Source organism: Erithacus rubecula, assembly GCF_903797595.1.
Source record: "Erithacus rubecula genome assembly, chromosome: 13".
NCBI lineage: Eukaryota > Metazoa > Chordata > Aves > Passeriformes > Muscicapidae > Erithacus > Erithacus rubecula.
The window spans coordinates 13,561,250-13,573,693 of NC_136665.1; the positions used below are offsets into that span (position 1 = coordinate 13,561,250).

Sequence of the window (12,444 nt, forward strand, 5' to 3'; positions counted from 1 at the left end):
CAATGCCCAGGGCACAGTGAGCCCCGGCAGTGACCATGCAGGACAGGGCCTGCCCCAGGCAGCCACAGCCACGGTGCCCTGTGCCACCAGTGCCACCAGTGCCACCAGTGCCACCAGTGCCACAGCCCCAGCTCCACCTCAGCGAGGGGAGCCCGGGCCAGCACAGGCTCAGAGACGGCAGCGGTTTGGAAAGCGAGCGCCTGGTGCTGCTACAGATGCCTGGCTCGCAAAACCAGCAATTCCAACAGCTCCTTCTACATTCCTCATGAAAACACTCAAGGTTAAAGATCGCAGAGCTGGTTTGCTTTACCCAGCATAGCCCCCACTCTCAATCAAGTTCATCATAGCTTTCTATTAGCTCAATTATTACAATCCATAATCAGTGCACTACAATGATTCAACTTGACTTTATGTGATGAGTATCTTGCCTTGTCATGTAACAGATTGTGTGTATGTTGTATTTCTCTAAGGACCATCTGACCTTAGATATTAAATAGAAACATACTAGACCAACTGAGAAACATTTAATACATACATTTATCCCCTTAGATGTATTAAAAATTCAGAGGAAAAATAAATATTTAAGATGGTAAAGTATGTTTACCAAATGTTTTAACAGCTGCCTTTAGAGACAAGGAAATGGAATGAAATGATGGGTGTTTGTTTCACAGGGTAATGCTCGCAAAACGCATTCAAGTATCTGCTAAAGTGAATGTGGCTGAAGGTAGTGTGAAAGGAAGGCCTTTGGGGTGGGAGGGAACCCACAGAGCAGGGTCAAGGAAGGTGTTGAGACAGTCTCTGCCCAGAGAGCTGTCAGAAAAATCAGGGGCTCGTTTCTAACAAGAATGTCATCTCTGGTTAGGTCTGGGCCAAAGGCCCTGCCTGAACTCTGTGGCGGGCAGTGGGAGCCCTTTTTGCTGCTGTTGAACTGTCTGCACAGGGACACGGGCTGCAGGAGCCATGTGCTGCTGTGGCACTGAGGGATGGTCCCATCAGAGAGTTCTGCCCCTCCCTGTCTGCTCACTCCTCCCCTTGCTGACCTTGCTGCACACCAGCGTAGACTCAGAGAGGCACAGACCCAACTCCCCACACTGCTGAGAAGGACACAGGCTGGAAACCCAGGCTCCCATGCCTCTGCTGCCTATCTGACTGTCTCACCATTTCCAGTGGGACTGGAAGAGGCAGGGTGGCAGGTTGTAGTGACAAATCTATATGGGAACTTCTACCCCCCTCAGCCTGACCATCTTGGCACACAGGTTTAGACAGCTTCAAGAAGAGGAGATGGAGACAGCCAAAACACAGAGTGGCACAAGTGAATGGAGAGGGAGGTAGTAACACTAATTAAAAGAAAAGAAAAAAAGGAAAAGGGAGGGTGTATAAAATACTGCAGCCCTAAATGTTAACCTATACACCAATAATTTATGTCAGCTTTACAGGTCTATTAGTTCAGCTATCTGCTAAAAACCTCATGTCCCAGCAGCTGCTGCTTGCCACAGGGGTTCAGCTGTCGCAAAGCTGCTGCACCAAACACCTCCTGGAGTGGCCCAGGCAGATCTGCAGCTGATCCCAGCTGCAGCCCAGGAGCAGCCATGCAGCTGCCTGCTCCCCTGACTCCTGCAGCCTGAGCCAGGACAAACCTGCAGTGGGACTGATGTTATCAGCATTTGGAGGAAACTGTGGCAATCAGAGAGCATCACAAGTCATCATGAGAAGATGCAGGAGTGCCTGGTCACTCATACTTGAGCACAGTGCTGATGTTATCAGTCTGGGGCCATCTGAATACTTAACCTGATAGTTTAATGAATGCAATGAGTCTTCTCTGTCTTTGTGATTGCCAAAATCTCCCTGTCCCTTGTGGCAGTATAAGGGTTTGATCCTGGTTTGCAGTGGGGAGCATCACAAACGTGGACCTTTGCAGCTGATGGGGCACTGCCAAGGTAGATGCTGCAGCAGCTGCAGGCTGAGGGATTTGGGGAGACAAATGGGTATGAATATGGAACAGAAAATGGTAGAGAAGTTAATGTCCAGGCCTGGAAAACAAAAGCCCGCTGAAGATCTGCTCCAGCTGACCTGGAGGACAAGGGAAGACCTGATGATGGGCAGTATGAAATATCTTACATGGTATGTGTCACAAATAAGATGTGGAACTGAAATATGTATATGAAAAATAAGAAGAGCAGAATCTGATCCAAGCACCACTGACATCAGGACAGAGAGCCCTGTTACATCCAGTGGCCTTCGGAGCAAGTTCTTTCAGAGGAACAAATTGAAGTGAATAACTGAAAAAACACAGGGACAACTAGCAATGATTCACTGCAAAATCTGACCATGGAAAGCTGTAGTGAAAAGGCTTATCTAGGAAATGCTGACAAGCAGAGGACTAGGTGAGCCAAACAGTATTTGTGAATTTATTCTAGACTGGTATATGAATATTTATTTTGGCTTGAAGTCACTGGAGCAAAATGAGCATTCTGATGCATTTAATTCATTCCAATTTGCCATGTCTTTCTAATTCACAGACCATTTCACAGAAACTTCAACCTGCAACTATGGCTTCAGAAGAAAATGAAAATCAGCAATTTATTAAAACAAGTTTGTTGTTTGGGAACTTGAGTCATTATGAACCTGGAAATCCAGAATGATCAAGTGCTGATTATAGCAAGTACTCAAGGCGGGCAAAGCAGCCGGAATTTCAATCTACTTTTGGAAGTTATTTATTTTTGTAGTTTTCTTTTTTTTTTTTTTTTCCCTTACATGCATCACAGCAACAACTTGGCAGTTCTGTTTTCCTTATGTTTGTCTACAGAAAATAGCCATACACAGAAAGTGTGTTGCCGACACCTGACTCCAAGGTGCAGTTAATGACTCAATTTGTATGGTCATCATGCAACAACCAAGCTTGAGAGATACCGTATGCATACCACAGTCCTTGCAAAAAGCCACTCCTAAGTGACAGGGATTCCGAATGTTTCTATTCATTAGATTTGAGAGCAACCCCCTGTACATTCATCTGCACACTCTCTATGGAAGGCTAAATCCACAAACGATACAACGTCTCTGAAACGAGCACAACAGGAGACAGGAAATTTCATGACATTGCCTTTAAAAGCTGTGAAAGGAAGAACCTGCATTTTTACCTCTTGGCCCATTTCCATACTGCAAAGCTTTGTAGACTGAGCTTTGGCATCCACCATGACATTAAACATGGTGCATATTGATTGAGGGACTCGGAAATCTGTTGATCGGCTGGTTTTCTGCAGTTTTACTTCAAATGCAATCCTTGTTCTGTGAAGGAAAGTAGAAAAAGATGTTTCAATTGCTTTTAAACATACTGAAGCCAATAATAATAATTTGAAACAATACTGAGAGGAGTTTGAGAAGCCAGAAAGCTGAATGCTGCTGGGAGTGCCATAGTCCAATTGTTATAAATGTGTTTTTTCTAAAAATTATTTTCCATTTTAAAAAGAAACCAGAATACACACTATTTATAAAGTGTTCGACAGTTTCAAGGAAACTGTGACTCTCTTATGCTTGATAAACAGTGTGATGATGTTACAAACAGTAGTGTCAATGCACACCTTTAATTTGGTTGCATTAGCTTATTGATAAGTACACTTTTGTACTAAAGGAAGCTCCTATTGCTCCCTGATTTCAACTACAAATAACAGAAACTCTCTCACTGCCTGACTGAAAGGATACTGCCAGATCATTGCATTTAGAGTGATATGATTGTATTTGCTCACTGGAAGTTCTTAATTGCCTTGTAAGTTCACAGAAGTGGTTTCCCTGCACCACACAAATTCACCAGAACATCTCTGCAAAGTGTGCACGGGCACAGTCATGTGCATATGAACACACTTGCATCACACACCTCCCTGTTCTCCTGAGGCTTCACTGAGATCATATCTGACATCCCTGGCAGTAACAAACCATGATACACCAAAAGCTTTGTGAGGCCAAAACCTAGAAAATCCAAACCTGTGCCATATTTGAAATACCAAAGCATTTGTGAGTCTGACACAGGAATGCTTCCCAGTGTAGTGGGCATTGCCTTGCCTTTCTTCAGAGCCCCTCTTCATACTCCAGAGGTACTTCACTACTCTAACCTAACACAGAACAATTACCACATCACACAGAATCTGCCAATAAATTAACATAGGAGCTTCAATTTAGAAATAATATCGGCTGCAACTCAGGAATAATTCTGAACTTGAACAATCCCCCAAGGGTTATGCAAATGAAAATCCATTTACGAATGTGAAGCTCCCGTTCTGGGGATCAGATCTGAGCTGGCAGATAGGTCCTTCTGCCTGGATTTATTAGTTAACAGGCCTTCCTTGCAAGGGCTGCTTTCCTGACAGCCCTGAAATACAACCCAGTGTGGAAGGCGGGGTGGCTCCTCCATGGATTCAACAGTTCAGAGACAGACGCGAAGAAAAATGTTGTGTCAAACTGAAATTGCTAAAGAAACCTTAGCCAGGCCCTGTTTGCAGGTGATATAAATAGGGAAGGCAGCATATTGGTTTACATCAGCAATGGCATTTGAACTGATTTAATTACCAGTGCCAGATTTAGCCTGGACTCGGGGACTAGAATCTTGATAATTACTGAAAGGACCCAAGGAGACTGGGATTTTCCATCCCCTCATGGAAAGGAGCATGTTCCTACTTACTTATGCTTGCAACCATTATATATAGTTGTACCAATACAAGATGGGCCAGGTTTTTACGGAGGGACAACACATTTGCAGAAAGGTTGAGGCAAATCAGGGAAAAAAACCACCTGGCTTCCAGGCACACAAGCCCTTCTTTAGATGTACCTGGAAATTTGCTTGTTTTTCCCAGTTATCTCAGCTGAGTAAACTTGGTCTGATTTTTACAGATCATTGCAGCTATAATTGTGCTGTAGGGACAGCACAGAGGTCTTAGTTCCAAGTGAAAGAAATAAAAAAGAGAAAATAAGTTTTGCTGGTGGTGCTGGGGCAGAGCAGAGCTCCAGCACTGGGTTTCCTCCTAAAAGACAGCTTGACAACTGGAGGACAACTAAAGCTCAGTGTTTGTGCCAGACACAGGACCAAGGATGGGCTGCTGCAATAAATTGCTTGACTCAAAGAAATTAAATTCAATACATTTCATTGCACTTAAAATGCACTGGAGTTTATTCCAAAATGGTGAGAGAACAAGCCTTGAGCTGTCTGCCTCCCTGCCTGCATCTCAGGGACTGAATGTGCCTTCCCCTGTGCTGACACTGCACATCCAGTGTCAGTAGGAGGATTGCACTGAAAATAAATGCCACACTCACACTTGCAGAGTGGCCAGGAAACTAAGGAACAGAACAGCCACACCACACTGCAGTTAATATTAGCATGTATCAGCTATATTCAGCATCCATTTTTTCTCTGGTTCATCTCTTTGTCTATGAATTCTTGCACAACGAAATACAAAGTTCACTTTTTCTTCTTGCTTCGTTACCTCAGATGCAAATGGACATAAATTGCAGTGGAAAAGTTGGAAATTTAGCTTCAATATTTTGCTTTCAAAATGACAGCTGCCAGTATGTCTAAAAGTTGCTTAAAGATATCTCTGTTTTGGAAGATCTGCAGGTAACTATGCTATAATGTGGTTGATGATACAACAGCTTTTCCCAATCAACGGCAGACGTGAAACCTGTGTGCCAAGCAACACACTATACCACTTTCTAAATAAATTTTTCTTGGATTTTTTTTTCATGTGCCTGTGTTTTTTAGGTGGGTGCTGGGAACTTTCTTATGGCTATGCCTTCAGCAGTCAGTATCATCACATCAACCTGCATTTACAAAGATCTGACCTCACATGTGGCACTGAAAGTAAGTAATTACAGACAAAGCCCAAAAGAATGGGTGATTTATTGTGAATAAGCATATTCCTGAGTCTCAACAGAGGAGTGCCTGCTTGAGAGAGTCCACAATTCACAGCCAGTGGGGTGAATTCCAGTTTTAGGGTGGAATAGGCTTTGCAACCTGTGAGCTCCTGTAAGAAACATGCCTGGCTCACTCAGGGGCACCTACCTTTTCACACAGGACTCGATCATGTCACTCGCCATGAGCTTCAAGCGTTGCTCTAAGTGCTTCCCAAACTCCTCCTCAGGCCAGTGCAAATCCCGGATGAAGGTCTGTAGGGCATCAAGTTTCCAGAACATATCTTCTGAGGTGCCTGATCCATTGCTGGCAGGGCAAAATGAGAACAAAAGTCAGAAGTGGCACCAGGGTCTTTGCAACCTGATGTGGAGACCATTCCTGCAACAAGTGTAAGGCAGACAGCAGTTTCATACACAGGACAACGCTGGCCATCTCCACCATCAGGATTTTGAGTTTTACCATACAGTTGCCTAATCTACCTTGCTGTCATCACCCACAAAACTTTCCAGACCAGATGAGTAAGACAACAATCATGAGTTACACACATTAACGGGAAGAACGTGTGTATGGTAAAAATCAGCCTTAGTTAATAACCACATTAATGTATGTGATTATTAAGAATTAAGGCCAGAAATTGTGGGAGAAAATCCTCGATCAATAATAACTGCCATACTAGGCTGTATGCAGTTATTAAGATTTAGGGTTTCATGCAATTCTCCCCCCTCCAAATTATATCTTGAGTTTGCCTTGTCCCCCCAGTGTGGCCCCGTTTCCAGGTAAAGGACAGTGCTAACTAGTGGTGAGCGAGGACACACTTTATCTCTTGAACAGCTGAAAAAAAATTGGGGTGAGTCAATTGAGCTAGGGGTACATCTCATAACCAGGAGTTTCGGCAGGATTTACCACTGCACCTTTTTCTTTGCAAAGGCAATTACAGGACAATTATTTACATTTTTAAAAATGTATTTTGCAACAACTTTGGTCTGCCACAAAATTCTCAATTTCTTTCCCAAGCATATATTCTTGTACCCACACCCCTGCCCAGATGGAAGTCTTTAGTCCTGCAGTGTGTAGCTACACCAGCTCTTTTCACAGTATAATTATATCTCAAACCTCCACTTACAGAATAAAAATACAGGACTGGATTGCACTCTGTTTGTGCAGAGAAATTTATGCATCCATAACCCTTTTCTCTCCCTCTCTTCTTCTCCCTCACATTTTTTTTTTTTTTTCAGAACAATTACCAAGGGAGCTTCAAGAGTTTCAACCCCCTCCTCGCATACCACTAATGCTAACACAGTAATTTTTAAGATATTTAACACACCATGCATTACCACTTGTGCTGACATCATCTATAGAAACAGATGAGGGAGGGTGTTTCTATTGTGACAGATGCCAGCTGCATTGAGTTAATGCTAGAGGAGCTTGGAACTAATGCAAACAGGGCTACTCCCAGGTGAGAACTGTAGTCCCAACATGCCAGAGGGGTCCTGTGGGATCCTGGGCTAGCAGAGTCAACAAGATAAAGAATGAATAGTCTTGGTTGTAGGAGAAATGTATCTGACACTAAGCAACAGGTAACATGTCCTTGATGGAGGGGAAGGGTGAGTAAAAGGAAACCAGGGAGATGAAAAGATAAAGAATCAGGCATTTGCTTTAGCCAGGGGACCAGTTTGGACAACAGTCTCACATGTTTATCTACTGACAGTTTTTAGCTCACCTGTGCTTGGGTGTAAGCAAGCTTTAACAGTCTAAACCCAGTTTTGGAACTGCATGAATTTACATTTTAAATGATTTAATGTGTACAAATACAATAATTGGTATTTACTACAGCAATATTATTACATCCATTTGGTTTAATAATTTTTGAAGAATTATTCCCAGTCTTTTTCTCACTTTTGATTAGGGCTTCATCCAAGTAAACAATATAGTATATTCATTTCCAAAACACACTGTTTGTATTTTGCTTGTGAGCACCACAATTACTCTAATCACGCCGGCAGCTTGCAATATACCATTGATGCTCAAGCACTTTCAGAGGGTTTATCCAATTTTCTGTCATTACATGATTCTTATCTTTTCAAGGGCAATACCACAAAGCATGCACAGAGCAAGATTAAAACTTTCAAGTACTCTTTACAGACAACTGCCTAAGCTAGCCTTTAAAATAACTATCTTAGCATGAATATGAGTTGTATGGCTTTGAAACATAAACAACCATGCTAATATTTTTAAAAGGTTTTAAAATCTATTTAAAAGATCTCACATCAGTATTTTCTTTGCTTTCATTCATTACCAGTGCTCTGCAATCCTGCCTGTGCCACACTAATGGCAGAGGCATTCTGGTGGACTCCAGGTGTAGATGTAATTTAGGGTGTTTCAGTAAAAGTGAACAGGGGATCCTTGGGTGAGTTCTTCAGTTTTATCTATTAAGTGAGATGACAGAGGAAAAGCACCACAGTGCTGATTGAGACCACCCTAGGCCAACCTTTAATAACTCCCTAGGATTTTAGAGGGAGAACAGATAAATTCCCATGATAGGACATCTCAAATGATGAGATTTGGGTTGAATGCACTGCTCTACACTGCACAGTGGGAAATCTCCTATAAGAGAACTTGCCTAATCTGTGCTGAGGATTTGTGGTATGTTCCTCCTGAGTGTCACACATGCATCCTGGGACACTCAGACTGAAAGCTGGCAGCACAGAGCTCAAGGCTTTTACACAGTGACTGCTTTGACATTATTTTCCAAGCTATAATCTAAAGCTTACATTGAAAATATCTTTCTGTAGTTAGTCATGGCATTATTTGGGCAGCAAAGAAGGCTATGGAGCTTTAATTGCTCTGTGGGGCATCCCTTGACATGAATAAAAACTGTTACAGGGTGCTCCTCTTTCTTAGACTGCTTCATCAAAGTCAAGACAACAATTACCTGGGAAATGCAGAGCTTGCATTAAATAAGATTCATTTTTAGATCTACATCTGGTCCACAGAAATTGGTTGACTGGCATTGAAACTGGTTCATCTTCTCTTTTGGACAAAACTCTTTGCTGAGACACAAAGTCACATTGTAAGTTCTGTGGTTTGGATGTTATTCAGACCATACCCCATTGTTGACAGCTATTTTGTAAAGCAAGATACTTGCTCAAACTCTCAGTGGGAGTTGAGACAAATTTTCAAGGTTTATACAAAAAACCCTCAAAATACACATGCCAGAAATTCACTAGTGTCTCATTCAGAAAACATCTAATTAACTGTATCACTCTTTAAAGTTTTATGTAATGCACAGAAACAAACAATACATATCCATGCCAAGATTACTTTAAATTTAAATGAGATCTAATTTGAACTGAATACACACTCAGAATCATAAATAGCAGCCATCCATGACGGTGCAGAAAAGCTAGGCATTTGTGGGATGCCTAGTGGGATGTTAACTGGTAGATTTGGTACTTTAGGGAGATTCACATTTGGTAGATTCACATTGGGCAGATTACTTGTTAAACTCCTGTGGAAGAAACAGACAGAAAGAAAAAATACCATAACAGTGACAATGCCGATGTAGCAGAAGCACATGACACTCAGAAACAAATCTGCAAAGTTCACAGCATGAGGACAGTTAAAAAACTAAAGCAAAACATTTCAGAAAGAAGCATGAGTATGGAAGCTTAAATGTACTGTGTTTGCAGTCTGCTATAAAATTCAAATTCCTCAAAAATAAAAAAAAGCAAACCAGAATGAAAAGAAGAATCACGAAGTGCAAATTAACAGAGAACTTAAAACACCTTTGAAAATAACTGCACCTTCAAATCCTGATACCATTTCAAAATGCAGAGAGCAGCTCTTCTCCCAGAAAAAACTCTGTTAAGGAAGAGTCTCAGTTCTTACTCAATGAAAGTGCTAAACAGAGATCTGTTAAAGGACTGGAATTTGAAATAATAGAGAGTCTGGAATTCCAGCCATAAGAGTTTTTCTTGCCACCAAGCTCAATGGAGTTGCAAATTTGCTGCAAAACCTCTCTGTCTTAGACTGTCCACAAATAAAAATGGGCTAATCTGGAGTGATGAAACAGTGAACTACAAAGTTCTTCCTCTGTGAAGACTGTGCCCTCATCCTCCCTTGCATTCCTGGGTGCAAAAAAAAAAAAAAAAAAAGATTGTCCAGCCCCAGTATTTGTGCACTGTGAATGAATTGCAGTTTGTAAATAAATCCAGGACTAGTATGTGACTGTTTCATGGCTGGAAGGGGGCCATGAGGTGATTAAGATATTCAAAGGTTAATATGAAGCATGTGCACTTGAGCATCATAACTTCAATCAGTATTTTCAGGTGTGCAAATAAAGGTCTTTAAAAAGTGGACAGCTGTATTGATCTAGCATCCTCTCTGGAACAAGGAGTGTGTAACAGCACTGAATGCCTAAAGTTTGTAATCCACCCTGACATATTTCATTGTACTAGGTGTCTAGATGTTGTAATTGGTCTAATTCTGTTTTATTGAGCATCTCATTGCAGTCATACTCTACATGCAAAATTAAAACATCAGGAGATCTGGCAATCAGCAAAACATAGAACTCAATTACTCAACTCACATATTACCTGGCTCTCAGAAGAGTGCCAGTTTCAGAAAAATGCCTCATTTCTGCCCTCTCCCAGGAACAGTCTGACCCACTGCTACACAACCCACAGGTGACTTTACATTCCCACGGAGGAACAAAACCAGATGCTTTGACACCATTTTCACAAGATTATTACTTGGACTCATTGAAAATGGAATCAGAAATTCAGGATTTCAGCTTTACCCTGCACTGCTGAAGCTACTGAAAGCTTTTCTATTGATGCACACGGACTCTACTTCAGCATCTGAATCTGCCTGCTCTCAGTGACTGTATCAGGATATTCCATCTTTGGAGGTCTCTCCCATTCCCTTGAATTAAATGAGCTACTTTACAGACACCATTATCTGGATTCCTGTGAAACTATCAAATTATACACTATATCTTTCAAGGCATATTAAAATCTTAGTAACTTTCCTGAGACATATTTGGCACTTCATTTCTTACTGCAAGTTTTATATATCAACCCTCAAAGTAAAGGAATTGAGCTGCCTGAATAAATGTTTCCTAACACAACAGACAATATGAACTGCATCTCTGCAAGAACTCAGCTTGCCATTGATGGTGAATGTTAGGGAACAGACTTCATTCTTTGTGAATAAAATCCCTTGTTGGGGAGGAAAATCACAACTCAAAGTTTTTTCTAATGGAAAAAAACATGACTATGTTCTGATTTGTAATTATTTATACAACTCTTAGTAGATTTAACTTCCTGCTATCTGTGTGTTCTCTTTTTCAGGCAAACAGGAGAATTCACTACCATCCTTTGTTTCCATTCATACTGTATCTGCTGCTAAGATGATATGACTATTGAATGAGACATAGACTACATAATGATTGAGAGAGTGTTAACTCTTCAGAAATGGCAGTGCATGTGGTTAGATACTGATATGGAATAAATAAAGAAATAGCAAGAGGTGGACAACATATAAATGTATAAGGAAAAGCAACTTAAATAACTTAGCCAGATGGTAAATACATAAATCAGAGGACCTTTGGTTTTAATATTAAAATTCAAGAAGTGACAGTGTTATATTAATAAAAACACTGTATTAATAAAATATGACTTCTAGAGTAAACAGTATACTATATTCACACGGAAACATATTTCTTTTATACAACACATTATTTTGCTGATGCAAGAATATGTTGCAAGAATAAGTTAGTACTCTTAAAACAAAACAAAACAGCAAAATAATGGAGTATATTATGTTAACATACAGCAACTAATGTAATAAAATATTCTCCTGAATTGACATGCACAGTTTTTCAGGTTCAACTGATCTAATTATCTGAATAACAGTTGCAGTGAGACCTCTAAAAAATGATTAATATTACCAACAAATGTTCCATGAAGCCTGCAATTGTTCAGACCATAAAACTATAGGTCCAAGATGAGAAACTGTTTCTAGAAGCCAGCCATGCCTATTTAATATAGATGGCTAAATATAACCTCAGCCATCAGGCAGGGAATGTGGGCATTTGCATCAACAAGATGAGGGCTGTCTGATTTAAGACAACTCAGCTTCAGGACTGGATCCTGATACGCTTGATGAGATGGAGCTGTACCGCTTGTTTTCCTGGCATCTTCTGCTTCACCCTGTTTGTGTGTGTGAGCTGTGGAAATGCCTTTCACCTGGGCTGTCTGCTGGGAAATTCTCAGTGCAGACAGACTGGCCAAGTCCCCCTGCACAACCTCCCAGCGCTCACACTGTGCCGCAGCACCGGTCACGGAGCACGTCCTGCTGCACCGCGGCTGCTGCTCCTGGAGAGCTGCCCTAGCAATGAAAGGAGGGCAGAGAAATCACAGAATCTTCACTGAGCTGTCTCCTGGGTTCAGAATAGAGCTGAATGAGACCCTTGGCCACACCTAAATGCTCAGTTCCTACAGGATGCCTGAAATGATTTAGTGATGGAAGACGCAAATGCCTGTCTC

The 12,444-nt window shown here is 41.5% G+C and overlaps 1 protein-coding gene across 7 annotated transcripts in view; it reads right to left on the reverse strand.

Moving 5' to 3' along the window:
* The window catches only part of CADPS (calcium dependent secretion activator), a 202,290-nt gene that overhangs the window by 33,018 nt on the left and 156,828 nt on the right, over positions 1-12,444 (reverse strand). For 4 of the 7 annotated variants that reach the window (XM_079316648.1, XM_079316647.1, XM_079316646.1 and 1 more), the window contains 3 exons: positions 9,258-9,404; positions 6,047-6,202; positions 3,138-3,285 (listed from right to left, as the gene is read on the reverse strand). In XM_079316648.1, coding sequence (XP_079172774.1) covers positions 3,138-3,285; positions 6,047-6,202; positions 9,258-9,404 — 451 coding nt within the window. The remainder of the gene's footprint in view (positions 1-3,137; positions 3,286-6,046; positions 6,203-9,257; positions 9,405-12,444) is intronic. The other 3 variants (XM_079316651.1, XM_079316650.1, XM_079316649.1) reach the window with 1 other exon arrangement.